Source organism: Dermacentor variabilis, chromosome 4 (assembly GCF_050947875.1).
Source record: "Dermacentor variabilis isolate Ectoservices chromosome 4, ASM5094787v1, whole genome shotgun sequence".
NCBI classification, from domain to species: domain Eukaryota; kingdom Metazoa; phylum Arthropoda; class Arachnida; order Ixodida; family Ixodidae; genus Dermacentor; species Dermacentor variabilis.
In genome coordinates, this window is record NC_134571.1 from 7,701,525 (window position 1) to 7,722,661 (window position 21,137).

At 45.6% G+C, this 21,137-nt stretch overlaps 1 protein-coding gene across 6 annotated transcripts in view; it reads left to right on the forward strand.

The window, feature by feature from the left end:
* The window catches only part of LOC142578625 (multidrug resistance-associated protein 1-like), a 289,636-nt gene that overhangs the window by 77,538 nt on the left and 190,961 nt on the right, over window positions 1–21,137 (forward strand). For all 6 annotated transcript variants that reach the window (XM_075688047.1, XM_075688043.1, XM_075688046.1 and 3 more), the window contains one exon: window positions 10,090–10,260. In XM_075688047.1, coding sequence (XP_075544162.1) covers window positions 10,090–10,260 — 171 coding nt within the window. The remainder of the gene's footprint in view (window positions 1–10,089; window positions 10,261–21,137) is intronic.

The following is a 21,137-nucleotide window of genomic DNA, read 5'->3' on the forward strand; positions in this document are numbered from 1 at the left end:
AGAAGCGTTATTAACCTTGCGATAAATTACACAATCATCGGCGAACATGCGAATATTATAGAGACATGCGTTGGTAAATCGTTAATATAAATTAGAAACAGAAGCGGACCGAGGACAGACCCTTGCGGGACAGCTGACGTAACTGGGATAGGATTGGAGTTGTGGTTGTTAACGGTGACGTACTGTGAGCGTTTAGTCAAGAATTCTTCTATCCATTTAAAGATATTAGAGGGGAGGTTCAAATATGAAAGTTTTAGTAGGAAGCGTTTGTGAGGAACCTTGTTGAACGCTTTTGCATAATCCAGAAAAATACCATTGGTCTGTAGGTTAGAGTCAAGATTAGCAGGCAAATCATGAATAAAAATGGCCAGCTGTGTTTCGCAGGAGAAGCCTTTTCGAAAACCGTGTTGTGCAGAATGAAAAAAGTTGTGACAATCGAGGAAGCTCATGACATTGGAGTAGATGACGTGTTCCATGAGTTTGCATGGTACGCTGGTAAGGGAAATGGGACGGTAGTTAAGCGGTTAATTTTTTTAACCCGATTGGAAGACTGGAACGATCTTACCGCTTTTCCAATCGTGTGGTAGTTGACCTGATAACAGTGACTATGAAAAAAGTAAGCATAAAAATTTCGCACAAATATCCTTGTTATTTTTCAAAAGCTTTGAATTAATGTTGTCAATACCAGATGAATATGAAATTTTCATGGTTTAAATTAGGGACGAAATGCCAGATGATGTGAAGACAACTGGTGGCATAGCATAATTTATCACTGAGGGGGGTGCTGAAAATGATGGCGGTATTTCAGTTTCTTTCGTAAATACGAATGAGAAGGCAGAGTTAACCATAGTAGTGCACTCAGCATCAGTGAAAAAAGGTATGCTTGGCATTAGAAATAGCGGCGAGATATGATCTTTCAGATTCGTGATATTTTACCCATGCGCTATGCGTCCCACGAGACTTGCCTTCTTTTTGTTCTCCAAACGTTTCAGTGTTTTAGTAAACCATGGCTTTTGTGAATTAGAGTGAAAACTAATTTGGGGGATGAATCTATTAGTTAGACTTTCTAGTTTGTCTTTGAGCAGTAACCAATTTTCTTGAACACTGCGGGAATGAAAACATGACGAGAAAGGAATAAAATTTCCTTTGTCATAAAGACGGATGGTTTTATGGTATTTGCGGCGCCGGTTTGGCATAAGGAGAAGGTTAGGATGAATTACTTTGTGGTCGCTTATTTCAGGTAGGTATGTAATGGGCTGAACGCTGTCTGGGTGATTGGTTAATAAGAGATCTAAAATATTTGCACAGTTCTGTGTTACGTGGGTTGGTTCAAGTATTACCCGAGTATGGTTGAAGTTGTTGAAAAAATTTAGGAATTTCCTTGTTTCTCCGTTGTTAGCTATAGGTGCGGGCTGGTTATGCCAGTCAATATTCGGAAAATTAAAATCGCCGAAGAGGAAGATATGTGAATTAGGATGCTTTGTTCACAGTTGACTTAAGTACGTTATTAGGCTGACTGGAAAAATCCTGGCTACTATGTGGCGGCCTATAACAAATGCCTAGTAAAACTGTGTTAGGTGCTGCGTGGAAGATTAGCCACAACATTTCGAGGTCAGATGAATCTTGTATTAGGGAACACGATAAATCTTGGCTGGCGGCAATGAGTACGCCCCCTCCTCGTGAATCTTTATGGTCTTTCCGAAAAACTTGAAAAGTTTGGTAGATCAGTCAGTATTTCGTTGTCATGTCACTGCTCAGCCAAGTCTCAGTTAGTATAAGTAGGTTGCTGCTTGATGACGAAACAAGGCAAGAAATAATTTCACGCTTAGAAATAAAACTACGAATGTAAATGTATATAACGGGGAGCAAGAGGCTAGATAAAGAAGTGTTCTTATGCCTGCATACGCCAGATTTGTAATGTCGAGCAAGCCTGTAGGAATACGATATTCCACATTGAAAATGTTAAATTTATAAAATAATTCCAGAGTATTTTTGTAGCCGGAGAAGTCTGTTTTCGAGGGTTGTCTGGGAGCAGACACCATAACTCAGTATCGAGGAATAAAAAGATGTATATAATATATTTAACGACACTAGAAAAGATGAACAGTGATGGTGCATAAAGCCACTCCTACGAGAAGGCTTCCCAACAAGGTAATTAATGTGATCATCCCATGAAATGTTTCCTGAAAAGTAGATTCCTAATGTTTTAAAAGAGTGAACAACTTCTATGTCAGTGTTGGTTGTCGTGAAAGATGGAAAGATTTTTTATGCATTACAGCTTTAGTGTTTTGAGCGTTCAGTTAGTTTTCAAGAGCTGCGGTATTAATTAGTGCTAATGTCTTATTGGCCCTTTCAGCCAACTCGACACCTGAAACCCCTGAAAAGAATAAACACGAGTCGTTGGCATACATGATGTACTTTGACGAACTACCATTATTTAGGAGTTCATTAACGTATAGTATAAAAAGGAAGGGACCCAATATGCTCCCTTGAGGGTCACCCAAAGTTAGTGGTTGTACTGAAGAATGATGTTGGTTAATATCAATGAATTGTGTCTAGAAGTCTAGGAGTTGCTCAGTGACTATGGTGTTGGGCTGCTGAGCACGAGATCGCGGGATCGAATCCCGGCCACGGCGGCTGCATTTCGATGGGGGCGTAATGGGAAAACACCTGTGTACTTAAATTTAGGTGCACGTTAAAGAACCCCAGGTGGTCGAAATTTCCGGAGTCCCCCACTACGGCGTGCCTCATAATCAGAAAGTGGTTTTGGCACGTAAAACCCAATAATTAAATTTAATTAGAAGTCTAGGAAAATTCCCAGAACTATATTTTTATTTTTAAAATGTTCTAGTATGAATTCCTTCTTAGCAAGGAGCGCTAGTTCAGTTAGCATGTTTGGACAGAAACCATACTGTGACAAAGTTAGTACAGTCAACGTCCTATTTTTCAGCTCCCTAGGGGCCGCGAGAACGTCCGAAAAATTGGGCAGCCCGAAAAAATGGATGCATTCCTTTTACTGTCCTCAGGAGCTCAAATCGCCACAGGCATATCCGAAGTAGCTGTGAAGGCCTGGCAGTACACTTATTAGGCGTATTGGTGGCCGTACTGTGATAGAAGACGGCAGGTGCACGGTGTATAATTAAGAACTACATAGTGTCCCATGACAATTGCGCCTTCCCACTCTTGATATGCTTCACCGCCTAACAGTAATGTATTAAGGCGAAGCTAACTTTCGGGAACTAGCATTATGCAATGCGTCGTGTTTTTCGAACATCGAAGCCACTGGCTAGGATTACAAAGGCGGAGTCTGCACCATTGTTAACAGCGGCGAATCGTTTTAATGAAAAACATGACACCTAATAGCAAGAAGCTTGGCAGCAAACGTCGAAGTAGCTAGACCTGACGATGCTGCGATGGTGGCTACGGCTGCCAGCAGATCTGTGTGCGAGAGCGACTGTTCGAGGTGGCGAGCTAATCAAAATGGCAGCGGTAGTGGCTTAGATCAATGCTGTTTCGGACCTTTGGTCATAACAAAAAGTTCGAAAAATCGGATGGTGAAGGATTTTTGCCTCTGAAATTTCTGGCGTTCATATACATTGGCTCTAAGGGGCACCATGGCGGTACCGCGAAGGCGCCTGCACGTTCGGAAAATTGGGCGTCCAGAAAATCGACTGTTGACTGTATTCGTTAATGATCAAAGAAACATGTCATGGGCTTAAGGATTATTTTTTCACAGCCTTTCGAGAACACTGGCAGAATAGGAATGGGCTGATAATTAGACATACCATCGTTGCTCCCCTTTTTATAAATTACAACTATCCTAGCGGATTGCACGTTATGCAGAAACAGGACAGATAAGAAATGTTAAATATGTGTGTTAGACAGTGTGCTGTGAGATGAATTCTATATTTGACTGGGCCTATCTGCAGGCCAAATGCGTCTTCCAATTTACTATTACTTAATGAAAGAAACGCTGTAGTTACTTTGTTCTCTGCGACTCGTTTTAGAAAATTGTGCATTGATTTTGTAGTCGCATATAGCTTAAGCTATTTAGTCACCTTGTGTTGGGGCAACTGAAAGAAAATAGTCATTAAACACCTTAGCTAGATTAAAGGGACACTAAAGGTTACTATTAAGTCAACGTGGACTGTTGAAATACCATCACAGAAACCTCGAAACGCTTGTTTCGTGCCAAGGAGAGACTTATTTTAAGAGAAAATGCGTTCTGAAGCGTCCGCGTACCTCTAGCGCAGTTCAAATCGCCCGCCCTCTGATCGAGGAGTACTGACATCATGGTCTCATAGTGACGTTGCACCATCGGTGAGTAGAACGGCGTCCGCAGACGGCGCTACGGCTTTTCTGCGCAAAACGCGAACGCGCGGCCAGAAACAGACCCAAGACAGAGCCGAGAGCAGAGCGAAAGCGGGAGTATGGTGGCTAGCGGAAGGAGAAACGAATTACGTGCCACATTACGTCCCACGGCACACGGAGAGTCCGTTTTCGTAAAACTATAGGCTGCGGCGAGCTCGCAGCGTGGTCGGCGTGGTCTATGAGAAGCGACAAGCCTTTTCGCACTCGCAACAGGGCATAAAAATGTGCGAATCGACGCAAAACTCGGCCTAGAAACGTGCTTCGCCACAGCCAGGGCTCAATACGACCCAAGCTGGCACGACCCAGATGTCGTTTCCCGCACCGCCACCAGGCGCCGCTACTATACCTCAAACTCCAGCGCAAGACGCCCATAAGCTGGTACTTCATTCTATGACGCTAACTTCGACGCTCGTCGCAATGGACCCTGACACCGACAGATTGGCTCGCGATGGTGGGCTCAACTTCAGCGATTTGAGCACCGATGAGCGCGACCTGCTGCTGAGGGCTCGCACTGCCGGCGTCGTTGCGTACTACGACGGCGGCCTCGACACCGGCTCTCCGGAGCGGGAAAGAAACGAGGGCTTCCCACGACATCACATGGACGTGGCATTTTCGCTGCTTGTTCCAAATGAAAGTTTCGCGAGCCAGCAGAACCCTCACAGCACGACGCGATAACGAAGCTACTGAAACTCCAAAGCATGCGCGGCACAGAGTCGAGCGCGCAGAGTCGAGCGAAAACGAAACCTTTCGAACACCCATATTACTGAAGGGCAACGTCAAAATGTTATTTTTTCTTAGAATCGAATAGACGTAGACAAGTAGCATTTTTTTCCGTCTTATAATCGAATGAAATGATATTTTTAATACGAGTTGTTGAGTATTAGTAACACAAATTATGAGGAGTCCTTTCGTCATCGGGCTAGTACCGGAATGTCGCTGGGGGGTCTCAAATCGTGTCATGCATTTACCTCAATTTCTCGGTTACTAAAGCTCTGTTCGCGATTATATTGACGCCTTAGACGTTCTAGAACATTGCTCTACCACTTTAACTTGAGTTTCTTGTAACCTTTAGTGTCCCTTTAACACCATTTAGTTCCACGTCATCTTGTACTATTTTCGTTGATGCATCTTGTGATCATCTTATCAGAGAATTTGGAATTTTCCATACATCCTTGAATCATTCTGTTGATGAACTGAATAGGTTTGTCTGATAATGCTTTTTGGCAGTATGAGGCTCCATTGTAACATAGTTTCTGTAATCTCTAAATCCTTGTAGTGTGTTTAGACACCTGGCTCATAGGAACTTTGTATAAATTTGATCTCGCTTGCTTAGTGGCTTTTAACATGCCTGTGGTGACCTACCGCTTGGAAGTGTTTTTTGGTTGGGTAAATGTTTTCTGTAATATGCTCTGTTGTAAATGTCTGTGTATATTTTAATAAATTTGTCATGTGCCTTTTGAGGATTACTCTCACTGAGCACATAGTCCCAGTTAATATTGACTAAACACTCACAAAATTTTTATTATCGTTCTAGGTTGATAACCCAGTAATTGGTTTGCTGTCTTGCCTGTTTGTTCGCCTTGATGATATTGTCAAAACACACAAACATTGGCAAGTGATCACTTATGGCTTAATTAAATGAGTCATACCTGGTAATCTCAGTATCTGAATTTAGTATCAAACGATTTGTGAGCATGTGACTGGTTGTTATTCTTGTACGTGATGTAATAACATCCTGATAGCTTTCAAAATCCATTTTCATGCTACTGTCACCAAGGAGGTCAAGGTTGGAATCATCACTTAAGATTATGTTGCATTTTTAATAATGAACAAATTCTATGATGGAGCCCATAAAAGAAAAAGATGAAGGATCAGCACAGAGTGGACAATAACAGACAGGAATTATATTCAGGCATATGATAAACATCATGCTCCATGGTGAACTAAGTTTCAGAAAGCATAATAACATAAAATACAGTCAAATTCACGAAAAACAAAATCTAGATTATTGTATTTGTTCCTGCAATTCTGCAGATTAAAATGAACACAATTAAAGCATAGCTCTTTTTCGTTAGCTATAAACTTACTCAGTTCTGATATGTTTAAACAACTGTTAGATATGGAAGCTATGGCAAATGGCAAATAAATTTTGTAAAATCATGTCCATTACAAACTATAATCACTTCATTCGATTGCAAACATAAAAGCTTGATTTCACTTCGTCTGACATGACCCATGTCATTTTGTTTTCGGTTGCTGATTCCGAGGCATAGCAAAAACACACCTACACAGATTATCAATTGCCACAATAGCAGGCATCGTTGGCAGTTTTCTCCCAATTGAGCACACATTGGCACTGTTTATTCGCAGCTTCAAGTACGATTTGTGAGCTATTCCACTGTTCATATACATGATAAAGCTCAGATAGGTTAGTTTGTTGCCGCTGTGAATACTACCAAATGTTGTCAAGATATCATTCTTTATAGTGATTACCTGAGAGCTGTCTGATTTGCTAGCATAGATTTTCTTGTTTCTGCTCCAGCCGTACTTCTAGCCACTTTCCCTTTTCTTAGAAACAGCCATGGCCACAAGGTGCTTAAGAGCGGGCCACAAGTGTTCATTGACAAAAACTGGCAATGTTGAAGCATTCCCGAAACCTTTGTTGTTAAGCTGTAGCTTCCTTGCCTTCTCAAAGAATGCGTCTCTCTTTTGACACCGGGTAAATGGCACAACATTGTTTTTTGGCTTTCATTTAGAGAGAATGCGATGTTAAAGGGGTTGAGACACCAAATTTTGAGGCTATAAAAAGCATGTTGTAGGCTACTTCCGTATGCAAGGACACCCAGAACGAGGTATTGGACGCTGCAAACATTTCAAAATAATTTTAATTGAGCTCCAAAGAGTCATTAAAAACTCCTTCTCGTAGTCGAGACCCATCGCTAGCGTGGCAGTTACTACGTCACAGAGGAGGAACGAAAATATTGACGTCATAGCACACCAGCACAAAAACGTGACGTATGATAAGTAGCGATGAAATGCCGATTACGGAGCCTGCTGAGCCGAGCAACCGAGCATAGCCTCCACTACGACCGAGCTACAGGCATATAGAAATCCTTTCTTAATGCAAAGAAGGGGTAAGGCGTGCAGACACGGACACAAGAGGAGAGAAGTGGACAACACGAACGCCGCACGCCGGCCCGCGAACGGCAAACTGCGTGCGGCGAGTTGCCCTGCGGACGGGCCTTTACACGTTTGAGTGTAGACTCCGAAAGGGACCAGGATATGCGGCGTTCGTGTTGTCTGCGTCTCTCCTCGCAGAGTCGCGTAGTTCGGCAGCTCGGAGCGGACTCTCCTTCGCTTGGCCTTTCCACGTTACAGGCCCGTCCACGTTACCGGCACGGAAACTCGCCGCACGCCGTTTGCAATTCGCGGGCTCCCGTGTGACGGCGGTTTTGCTCGCGAACAGCGAGATTTCCTTGCCGTAGAGAGGACGGGCCCGGGACCCATTTGTGCGGCAGCCGTACGGCGAAGCGGCCAATCAGCGACCGAGGAGTGGTCGCTCTGGCATCGACGGCAGCTTCACCGCCTCTGATCGTTCGGCGCCGCCGATATCGTCGCTAGGCCTTTTCCGGTTCACTTCAAAGCTAAAGCTTACGGCGCTTCAGAATGAATCACCGACTCTCACAAGCCGCAATATTTTCTTACCGTTGTTGTCGCTCTTCGCAATAATTATAATATTCGCGACATGCACTTCGAATCGCCACTGGTTGACCTCTGCTGGCAGAGCACGCGTATGCGCGAGCAGACGACGCAGCATAGTTTTACGTCACTATTTTTCGTGGGCCACGTGACCAAGCCATGTTGCGTTTCCTCCTCTGTGACGTCATAGCATCCCCCGGAGCCCAGAAACCGAAACCGAAATCGCTCGGTATAATAATGCTATTATTAAATTATTTATCGGATATATATGAATCCCGCTGTGTGTATCGTGCTCCCTGAAGCATGACGCAACGTTTGAATCAACAAACGCATGAACGAAAATTTTGATGTCTCCACCCCTTTAAGCCTATGTGTTCTCAGGTGTTAAAGGTACACCAGAGAGCACTCCGAGCTTGCTGACAATGTCACTGACATTTTCATTGGGCTTCTCTTCGATTCCATTTGGTTCCCTTGATTTCAGTATTTTGCTTCAAGAGCAATAGGCGAGACTCGGTATTGGTGAGACATTTTCGAATTCCATCTAATTCGGCCTGCAACGTACTGATTTCATCTTTCAGACTGGCATTTTCAGGGCTCATAGTGTTGTAAAATTTCTGCATTTCCTCAAACGCTTCATTCATGTGCTTCATGCTGTGAGCCTTTTCATGGGATTCGATTTGAAACATTCTGATCTCAGCACACAGTTTCCACTCTACCACCTCTCATGCAGCTTTAATTTCAAGGCACAGCTCTTCCCATAAGGCATTCACCGCCTTCTGCATTGTGGCTACGTTAGTACACAACAGCCACAAAAAAAAAAGAATATGCTACATGCGCTATACAGTAAACGATGGCAGCAGTGGCAGCAAAGGACGGAAAATGGTACTGACAGAGAAAAAAACAAGACCAACCTGCAAACATAACAGATAAGGCTTCAAATTGTGCCCACCATGCTTCCGCTGCTGCCAAGGCGTTCATACCATCCTCAGTAGGCCTTTTTAATGTTGTCGACGGTCACCGGTGGTGGTGTTGAAGTTGCACAGAAGCCAGGAAAAAGTTTTCTCCAGCACACAGGTTTCAGCAGCATGGGGAAAACCAGGTACTACGGCAATGCCCTTCCTACTACGTAAGACAGGCATCGAAGGTGTGTGAGCAACTCCAATGGCAAACATAACACATTAGGCTTCAAGGTGTGCCTGTCATTCTACCACTGCTGTCAAAATGCTTCCCAGATCCAAAGAAGGGTAGAACTGTCCAAATTCCCACACTAAGACTGCTGCAATTGTGAAGGCAGTGGCCCAGCATGTTATAAGCAATGTTGTCAGATGTCTCCTTGTGGATTCTAGTGTGGATCGTAGCAGTGATACTGGCAATGATGCTGAACTCTACCTACTTGTGACATTTCTCAACAGGATTGTTTGCACAGTCCTGTTTGCGATGCTTGCTTTGGAACATGGCTCATCTTTGCACTCACCTACCGCCTCTGCAATGTGTGTTTAAAGGGTTTGTTTATAGTTGAGACAGTTTTAAATGGAGAATGCTATATTTTATCCAATTATTCGACCTTAAGTATTCTTCATCAAATTTTGCTGTTTTTGCCTGTGGTCCTAAGTATATGTACAACTTTTGAGGGTTGGCAAGTATGGATGCTGCAGCCGCCGCTTCACTTACCTTCCCTCATAAATGTAGGGAAGACGGCATGCCACATTGGTTACTGCCTCCTACGCTGCAATTATTTTCTGTTTTGTGAGGAAGGATTGGTACCTTAATTGGGCAGTAAAGAAAATGTTACAAACATGATTGACTGTGGGTATAGCACAATATTTTAAACAAAATGAAAACATTAGTCAACCTAGTGCTTACTCTCACTGTGGATGTTACCTACATCATGCAGAACCAACCTCACACTTTTAGATTACTTTTGCCTGCCTTTGGGGGGAGGTCCACATCTCTGTCTTAATTTTATCTGATGTGTCAGTTTGTGTCTAAATGTGGAAATCTTTCTTTTTTAAAATCAAGGACACTTGTTGATGAGCAAGGCTTGCTCATCGGGACAGCACCAACACAGACTCAGAAACAGCGATCCCTTTACTGGGTGGTCTTTAAGGTCTGCAGCTTTCAGCTACTTGCATCAACAGTCCTTGAAGTCTTAGGTGTGTTCGTCAGCTTTCTACCACCTTATATGTTAAGGTAAGTCCCACTCATTATTCGAAACCTCATATGACAGTTTAGGAATTATGTGTGCCTTGGTTCAGGCTGCACACAGTGACCCATTCTGCACATTGATTATGTTGCCACACCATGGCTTGTGCATTTTGCTTCTCTTTTGCGTACTTGTAAAAGTGTGAAAAGTGTCAAATTTTTGCTTAGGCACTTTAAAGCATGCCTTTTACGAGTGATCAAACATTACTTTTAGGCACTGTACATGTGTAATACAGTGGAATCTTGATGATACGAATCTCACGGGGTCACGAAAAATATTTGTATTAGCCGAAATTCGTATCATCGAAACACAATTAAAACTAGCTAAATTAAAGTCAGAGGTGAACTCACTCAGGCACACGTACGTAAAAAGCATAAGTCTCTAATGTCCTTCTGCTTCTTTTTCTTTGTCAGGTCACTTAGCAGACGTTGTTGAAATCCAAAAAAACGTGTGCACGTGTCATCGCTGATTTCATCCGCGGCCATAGCACACCTCAGAACGTCGAGTGCGTGTAGCGTTTCAGCCGCCAGTGGTGGTCCTTCGCCGTCGCCCACGTCTATGTCGTCGCCATCATCGCTGGAATCAGCAGCCTCGCATGTGGCCTCTTTGACAATATCTTCTACCGTGCGCGCACCACAGGGGGCGAGATTGCCATCTGCCATGCAAAAGTCATCAGCTGTGCACTCGACATTAAGCCGTTCCCAATCGTCAATTGTATCTTACGGCTCTGGGGGCACCTCTTCTGGACTTCCAAAGATGTCGCATTTGCCGAAGCAATTCACTACGGTAGTCGGAGTTATTCGATGCCATGCCATAGCTATAAAATGGATGGCACCCAAGAGGCTTATTCGCAGGTCGCCTTCATCCTTTTGATCAATTTTAGCAAGTAGGTGGCGCACAAGAAGGCTCTTGAAATGGTGCTTTGCGCTCTTTATAATCCCAGCATCAAGGGGTTGCAGGTGCGTCGTCGTGTTTGCGGGTAAAAAGACAAGTTTGACGTTTTGAAGCATTACTTGCCTCAGGTGGGCGGCGCACTGGTCAAGAAACAGAACAATCTTCTGATTCTTGCAAGCCATCCTCCTGTCAAGATGTGACAGAAACTCTTCGAACAGCGCCGCCGTCATCCACGCCTTTTTGTTTGCGCGTTAGACACACGGCAAATGACTCTCGCACTTGAAGCACCGGGCCTTTGAACCTTGCCAACTACTGTGAGCTTAAGTTTCTCCAATCTGTTGGTGTTACAGCATAAGAGAACTGTAATGCGCTCTTTGCTTTTTTGCCTCCTTTGCATGCTTCGCCTTTTAAACAGAAGCTCTTCTTGGGTTACAGGTTAAAAAACAGACCTGCCTCGTCTGCATTAAAATGATCACGAGGCTCATACTCCGCGATGAGTCATTGCAGCTTCACTAACCAGTCGCTGACAACTGCCTCGTCAGCTTTTCTCGCTTCACCGCGAATGCTTTTATAAATGAGACCATCCCTAGTCTTCAAATGCTGCAGCCACCCATCTGAGGCCTGGAATCCATCGATGTGCAGAGCAAGTGCAAACTTGTCGGCTTTCTCCTGCAAAACTTTACCGTCAATATTTACACCAGCTGCGGTTACTTCTTTAAACCAAGTCAGGAGAGTCTCCTCAAGCTTCACGTGCTGAGCGGTCTTCGCTTGCTTCACGTTGACGTTGTACGAAAGCACGTTTTTCATGATAGAGTATTACTGTGCAACAATTGTGCTCAGTGTTGACATTGCGAGGCCTAGCTCCTTAGCCAACTCCGTCCGCTTCCTCTTGGGATCCTCATCGACCTTTCAAAGAATGTCTAATTTCTCTTTAAAGGAGAGCGCTTTCCGCTTGCGAGACATAGCTCGCTGCGACTAGGCAAAATGGCGCAAACACAAAGAACGCGGCCCGAAGCACAGCAGCCACTCCGTCCAATGGCATGCAGAAAAGGAGGGAAAGCAACGAAAGCGCCACCGTTTCAAACTCTTCCCGCCCAGTTGCGGCCTCCGCACTGTCCGGCGCCGCGTCCGCACCTCCGCACCAAAAGAGAAAGGCAGAAATCATGTGACTGCGCGCTGTTCTCTTTGGCGGCCATCGGTGGGGCAGCCTTTATTCGTATCAACCGACGCGGGTTGAAAATCGATTCGTAACAATCGTTCTCTAGCATGTTGCAAAGTAATGGGGCTTGGCCAGGACCACAGAAAAAATTAGTATCATCCGGAAATTTGTATAAGCCGTGATCGTATCATCGAGATTCCACTGTATTTAGCTGTTATTGTGCAGAAGAAGGAACTTTTATGTCTATAGCACTTTTTTCATCTGGATGCCCTTGTCAGTAAGTGGTTGGTGCTGGCCATAAGGCTGTTTCACATGGCGCGATTTTCAGTCAGTGACACAGCGAATTTCGTCGCTCAGCAACTGCCACGACGCCGTGGGCTCTCCGCGACTGGATTCCAACAAGTTTGTCACGCCATTGCTGAGTCACAGTAATCGGCACGATGTGGGAGAGGCAATGTGTGACGAAACAACACGCTGTCCACATAGGGGCTTTCCTGTTTTACCGCGCATTGGTAGCTCTGTGGAGCAATGTCGTGTGCCCGTTGTAGTTATGTTTTAATGGGGCATACCCACCAGCATCTGCAGCTTAGGAGCTTCATGGACCTTTTGTTTTTCTTCCGCCTACACAATTCGTTTAAAAGGAAAAGCTGCATGCTATCCAGGTCGGGAGGAGGACGCCGCTTCAACATAAGGCACGTACCCACTCGATCACCACTGTCGTCAACCTCTTCATCACGACTCATTGTGCCAGCTTCTTATACATGCACACTTAACAGTAGCTTGTTCTTCTGCAAAAGCAAATACTTATCCAGGAAAAAAAGTTGTGGCTTCTATAGTAACAATGAAACTAGAGTGTACTAAACGGAACCTTCCCACCGACGCTGCACAAACCGCACGCTCATACTTGCGGTCTTGTGCAGCGTCTCACTCACCGCAGCTGCAAGCTGTCGTAAAGTCTCCACGCTTTAAACGTAAAAAAATGGTGTGCTTATTCTATTATCAAATAATAATAGGAAAATTCGAATATTTGACTAGTTTCCATGTTCTTTTTATTTAACGATGCAGGCAGCAACCTAGCGCATCGCTGCAGCGGAAATGACGCTGCCACAGACGCATGTGAAAGCTGTCACCGAAAATCACTCTGCGATGTGCACGGCAGAAAGATTTTTTTTGCCCCAATTGCATCATGTGAAACAGCCTATAGATGTGCCACATGTTCCCAATAGCCAGTGGTACTCTACTTAAGGGTGTGTGTGGCACACAGGTACACATCACATGCTGCGAGTGGCCTGTATTATGAATCTTTTGGTTATCTGTATGTGTTCTGTGCATTGCTGCTCTTCTTGTGGGGTGCCAAGCGCACAAATGCTGCTTAGTCTTCCAGTGAAAACTGTGGTCTGATGTTAGGGACGATTTTAGTGGCCGCACTTATGGGGCCCATCCATTGTACTCAGTGTTGTGTGCTTCAGCTGAGGTGTCAGAAAATGTCCAACTATAGGACAAAAAAGATAACAGAGTGATTCCTTCAGTATAACTTGGGCTGTGTTGCTGAAATCTGTAAGGGGACAAATGATTAGCACTTATCAGATAATGTTTCAACTCGGTAGCACAGGAACTGCATGGTAATAGAAACACTCAGCGCTCCCGGGGTGTACTCCATGCCTATTTCAAGGTGTACAAAATTGTGGAGCTTTAAGACTGTGGGGATGTGTGACTCTCACGCCTCCCCTGAGATCTAGTTTTCCCGCATGGCTCGTCTCCTGCAGGGCGGCTTCGCCCGCCGCGTGGCCTGGCGCCCGCGGCGGTTGGAGTGGTACAAGCGCGGTGCGAGAGATGGCGTGAGCGTCGCGCCGCTGCGGGGTTACTCGGGCGTCGGGAGACAAGGCGCTCGGGCTGTTGGGTTCGAGACAGCAAGCGAGACGGTCGTGCCGCACGTGCAGCGACCCTCTTGCCCGGCGGGTCGGCGCACGGCGGGGACGTCTCCCGCATGCGCGCCGACCCATGCTTCTGCGAGACCGCCTCGCGTGGCCGCCCTCGAACGCGCCACGATTCGCGTGACCATACACGCGAACGACCAGGCCTTGGGATCCAGCATGGGGCGAACATATTCGCTCGCTTCCGGTCGCGGTGAGTCAGACTTCTAGATTTGTCGCGCGCCCATCGGCATGTTTTGTGGATAGCAACTCGGCTAGCAGGCACTGATCTATGAAAGGTGCAATAAATGCCCTTGTGATTGTTTGCACTACTGTGTTGTCGTTCCTTTGTCCCACGAGTACGGGAGGAGAGACCCCACAAGACAAAAAATTCCAGTTTATTTGATGCATCAAGCTGAAACGCCAACCTCCACAGCATGCAATTCCCACTCGCTAAGAAAACATCCCTTCGTGATGTGAAGCATTCACAACCATTTTCACTGGGGAAAGAGTGCACTGGCTCGAACAACGTTCGGCACTTGCAGCCACTAAGCCAAACAGTGATGATGGCACTTCAGCTCACCAAAGAGTGCTTGTTTCAGCAGTGGCACTTGAGTGTTGCTCAGTCTAGGAAAGATGAGAGTGTGTGGAGTTTCAAATGTGCTCTTTGGACAAAAGAACGACAACACAGTATTACAAACAATCAAAAGAGCATTTATTGTGCCTTTTATACACAAATGCCAGCTAACCGAATTACAATAATGGAACATCACGATGGGCGCTGATGAATTAAGTATGGTTGACTCACCAGGACAGGATATAGAGGGAATATATTTTCCCCATGCCGGACACCAATGCCCAATCATTTGCATGAACTCTTTAACATACATTGAAAACATGTGTCCTCGAATCGGAAAGATATCTCTGTAAATACGTTTTGCCCCTAAAAACCTACTGGTAGCAGTTTACGAAACTAGTAAGCTTCCATTATTTCAAAAATTGCAGCACATCGAATGAGCTGGTATCTATATACAGTGAAGCCTTATGCGAGTGCATAAAAAGTTGAAACAAGAGCACACAGGCACGCACATGCACACATGCGAACATGCACACAAATTATACCAGCCCTTTCTTTAAGCGGAGTTGCTGACTACTAGTGAGTACGACGGATGCCTTGAACGCTTTGTGGTTTCAGAGGCAGCATGCACATTCATAGGTAGCGTGATTCGAATCCATTTGTAGCAGCAGCAGCATTGGCATCGCATCTGAATTATTTAGATGCTCACATCTACACGACGCAGGTGCCTCTGGCACGCGGCAGCACGGGCTGGTGTTCGCAGATATTTAAAAAATGCTACACTAAGAGATTAATCGTGTCAGTTTGTTCTCTCTCTCGGAAGGCAGAGACTTTACCGGTCTACACGTTCGCTTGTCGTCACAGTTTGGTGACCTGGACATGATCCTGCGATACGCTCCTGTCGTAAAGACAGCCATGGACCAGACCAAAGATTGGTCAAGGCCAGAAACCTTTCAAGGCATGCGGTGACCTCTCCTGTTCAGCCATCGTTGTCTGCCTCCCACAGTACTGGGACCAGCATCCTTCAGGATGGTTTCTTCAGGCCGAATCTCAATTCCAAGTCGCTGGTATCCGCTCCAGAGCCTCGAAGTCTCATCATGCTGTTGCAGTGTTCTCACCCACCACTATTGACGAAGTAGCAGATTTGTTGAAAGCCCCTGTCTACCACCACCTATGACAATCTCAAGGCAACCCTGCTACAGCGCACAGCACCTTTACAGCATTCTTGAATCCAACAGCTCTTTTCCGATGAAGAACTCAGTGACCGATGCCCTAGTCAACTTTTTTGCCGAATGAGGCAGCTGCGCAGAGGCAAGGCAAGATCCATTGATGACACGCTCTTGCGCAAATTGTTTTCTTTCTTTTTTGCAATGACTCCCGCCTAACGAGCAGATAGTCCTAGCAACAGCTTCTACCATGAATCTTACCAGGCTTGCTGTGTTGGCCGACAAGGTCATGGAAGTAGCCACCTCAAGCATTGCTGCCACAACATCATGTTCGGGTGACAATACAACCGCCCTGAAAACCCTTTGTTGTATCGTAAGGTAGCTAGGTCAGGTGGCCACATGCACCGAGCCACACTCGGGGGCCCTCCGTCCCAGAAGTACAACCACGACTCCAATTGTCTGCGATCACATCGCTCCCTGTGCTGCTTGACAGCACCAGCCTTTTTATTGCAACTGTGACGTCATGTATGACGTAACACACTGGATAGCAAATGGAACCGAAACCAGAAACCAAAACCAACTACACAACACCCTTCCTTGGTCTTTAGCAGCACAATCTCCGCTCGACTCATTGTGTGAGTGTCTGGAACACATCATCTGTGCAATAGAACATCGCCACACGTCTTCTCGTCACTCACGAACCCGTGCACCCATAGTTCCAGCAAATCAAGATGCATAGGCACCCACCATGAAACATCACCTACAACCATCGTCGTTCTGGAAAAGGCGCTTGTCACTGTCAGCGTCCCTGTGCTTGGCAGGGAAATAGGCTGGCTGACCTCTAACGGCAATGAATGATCTGGCCAAACACACCAGCCACCTTTTCTAAGTGGCAGAGCTCCAGGTCAACAGTTTTTAGTCGACACAGGAGCTGACATAAGCATTTTCCCACCCAACACTTCGACCGAAAAGCGACACCGTTCCTGGTGCCGTTTCTGCAAGCCATCAACAGCACCAGGATTCGTCTTTTTCATTACGCTCCATCGTGCGAAACCTTGGTCTTCAATGAGCGTCCTGCTCAATTTTCTGTTTGCAGATGTCAGTCTTGCACTCATTGGAGCAGACTTCTTGCACAACTATGGATTCCTTGTCGATGTGCAATGACGCTATCTCATAGACTCCATTACCCAGCTGTCCATTCCTGGCATCCCAGCAACAAGCACATTGCAGAGTGCGCCTTTTACAGCCATGTTGGACGAACCGTTTGCTGAGCTCCTACACAAATTTACCACTTTGTTGCACCTGCTGCACTGTATGCAATCGGTGCAACATGACGAGTGCCATCACATCATTGCCTCCGACCCACTACTCTATTTCCAACCCCGGCGTTTGTCCCCAGAGAAACCCAAGATCGCTCGCGTAAAGTTCGAACATATGCTGCAACATGGCATTATCAACCCTTCCTCCAGTAATTAGGCATCACCACTTCACATAGTGCCTAAGAAGACTGGAGACTGGTGTCGACGCGGCAGTTATCGGTTGCAAACAACTTTATAGTTCCTGATCGCTACCCTCTCCTGAACAATCAGGACTTCGCGGTAGCATTGCACGGTGCCACAACATTTCTAAGATCGATCTTGTTCGTGCCTATCATCAACTACTGGTTGCTGCAGGAGACATGCCCAAGACCGCCATCAACACACCGTTCGGCCTTTTTGAATTTCTCTGCATGCTGTTCATTCTACGGAACGCTGGCCAATGCTTTCAGCATTTCATTGATGCCGTCACTCGATGCCTTCCTTTCGTTTTTGCATATATTGATGAGCTTCTCATCACAAGCTCTTCCTCGGAAGAACATCTTCAACACTTGCAGTTGTTGTTTCCACGCCTTGCCTGTAAAGGGATTGTCATCAATGCCGCCAAGAGCGAATTCAGCCGACCGGAACTTGAGTTCCTCGGGCATATCGTTGACGCTAATGACATGCAACCACTGTCACCTAAGATTCGTATTATTGAGGACTTTCCATGAACGACCACATTCACCAAACTTTGCCGTTTTCTCGGGTTCGTCAGTTTCTACCACCAATTCATTCCTGATTGCACACGACTTGTGGCTCTGCTAAATGCTCTGCTGGGAAATAAGCATAAGCAAGTGCTTCATTGGACTGAAGAGACCACCGATGCTTTCACAAGAGTCAAGTCTGCTCTAGCTGACACCACGTGACACCGAACAGCACTGTTGGTGCTGTTCTGCAGCAATTCATCATCACTGTGTGGCATCTACTCACCTTTTCCTCCAAGAAACTGAAGCCTGCGCAGTCCCGCTACAGTGTGTTTGGCCGTGAATTGCTTGCCATTTACCTGGCTATCAGACATTTTTGCCATTTCCTTGAAGGATGTGCATTTACTGTCTTGACAGAACACAAGCCCATTGTGCATGCAATGAACCATTCTGTGTCCTGTTATTCACCCCCTGAGAGTGGACACCTTTCTCACATCGCTAAGTTTACCGCAATGTTCCATCATATCAAGGGCACCGAGAAAATTCCAGCCGATGTTCTGAGTTGCATCAATGTTGTTTCCACGTTACCATCAGAATCATCATGTCGACTTACTTGCCAGTCAACAGCGTGACGACACTGAACTTTGTACCCTGCGAAATTTGTCAGTCTCCCTGAAATTGGACGACATCGTTTTGATTCTAGATCGTATGTCCGTCATCTGTGACACTTCTACCGGCATTCCTTGACCATACATTTCGGCATGCTATCGCAGATGACTATTTGAAACCGTGCACAACTTGTCACATCCTGGAATATGCACGACACAGAAGCTTCTTTTAAGTAATTTTGTTTGGCTTCAGCTAAACACACAAGTGTGCAACTGGGTTTGCTGTTTGTTGTGTCAACGCTCCAAGTTCCAGCATCACCCCATCTGCCTGCCAAATCTTTCCTCCCACCGGATGCTCATTTTGACACCTTGCACCTGGACCTCATCGGCTCTCTCGTACCTTTGAAAGATTATTCCTGCATACTGACATGCATCGACCACTATACACAGTGGACACACCCATACACCCATACACCCATACACCCTACACCCATACCTGACAACTCAGCGCCTACTGTTGCAGCCGTTTTCGCTTCTACATGAATTGCAAGGTTTGGCTGCCCATTTGACAATAGTCACTGATTGCGGTCTGTGGTTCTACTCAGCACTCTTCTACAAGCTGCTCAAACTTCTCGGAACGACATATTTTCGCACGACTGCTTACCACCCGCAGTCAAGTTTTGGCCAACATTTTCACTGGCATCTTAAGTCTTCATGGCGCATGAATTGCCCGAAAAGTGGGTTCTAAATTTGCCTCTCGTCTTACTTGGCATCAGAGCCACACTCAAGAGCGACCTAGGTTGCTCCTGTGCTGCACTAGTCTATGGCACTCACACCTTCCATGCGATTTCTTTGCCGCCACCAGCAAAAGACCTATGCCATCACCTGCCGACTATGCTGCCAAACTGCAAGCTTTCTTCAGCCAGGTACACCTTGTTACGTGTCAACACCACAAAGGCATTAATTAGATGTTTGCCATGAGGTAAACCCCCACCAATCCATCAACGCCTACCCAGACGTCAGTGCAGTGTGGACACCGACTTGGCGGGTCCACAAGAGGCCACTACACTCACCACTACAGACCGAATGACAAGGGGGGGGGGGGGGGGGGGGGGCAACATCAAATGCTACCAAACAACAACCGCGACCCTGGATGTACAGGTTGCTATACTGGCACTTATTCCACACCATCTATCTTCGGAGGTGGGGTTACTGTGGAGCGTTGCGGTGGCATGGGCATGGCATTGCAACGGTTTCAACGATTGTGATTTGCTGCTAGACAGTCTTCAGATTCCCTACTCGACTTGCCTAGGGAAGGTGACGGTATTAAAAGCGGAGACTTTTAGTTCAGTAAGGAGAGAGGGCCCTGATGTGAATTCGGACGTTTAACTTGCTCTTGCATGGAGTAGGCTTCCATAACTGGAGCCTTGTAACTAAGCCAATAAACCCTTTTTCCTTCGTTCCTACTACCTGACCTATTCGTCAATGGGCTTGGTGGATTCCTTGACCTAATGCCACTCCAAGCCACAGCAGCCCTGTGCCTACAAATTCGCGAGAAGCAAGGTCTCTGTATACATTAATGTCATCTCTACATTAGGTTTTTAAACTTTGGACGCATAAAACGAGTGTGCATTTTGATTTGGAACACATTAAAATCGGGCAAATACTGCCAAATGAATCAGCAGTGTGTCTTGACGTTCGTTCTGCATTTTGTTTAATTTGACTTGCCAGATAATTGAATCAATTTCATGGCTCCCATCAGGGTCGAATTAACGGAAGTCAACCGTACAACTTTTAGCATTTCAAAAATATTTCGATTGATCATTAGCAAACTAGTGAGTGCCACAAAAGAAGATAATATGTCACAGATTACAATTACTTCTTTCAACAATGCAGTTGATAACAGTGACCAATTACTGTCTCATAAAAGTAATTGGGCAATTACTTAAATATAATCATTTAAGTTTACATTACCGTATTTACTTGATCCTAACGCACCCTCAATTGTAATGCGCACCCGTCTTCTGTGACAAAAAACAAACAAACAACAACACGCCCTCGACTGCAACGCGCACCTGTTTTCCATAACCCCCCCCCCCCCCCCCAAAAAAAAAATATTTCGTTTACAGTTTTGTGTACCTCATGCTTTTATACAGAAATACAACTTTCTCTCATTTGGAAAAAGAAAGATTTACTCCCAATGCACTAGTTGCAGGGAATAAAAAAAGTTGCAGTTGCGCCCAATAGGCAAAGCATTGATTGTGATAGCAAATTAGTAGACAGCTATATGAAGTAAGGATAGTAGTTTATCGGCCATATAAACTCCTAAACGTTTGCTTACTAACTGAGTTAACAAGCATGGTGTCACATGCAACCAAACGGGAACACATCTCACTCGTTGACCACTTAAACTTGCTGTCAATACACTGGAGTGAGGAAGTACGGTAGGAAGAGCGAGCTAATCGACCTTCATTCTGCCTATCATTTCAGTGCGAACTAAGCGGCAAGAAAGCCGCACACATGAAGCTATCAGCCCTTAGTGTGC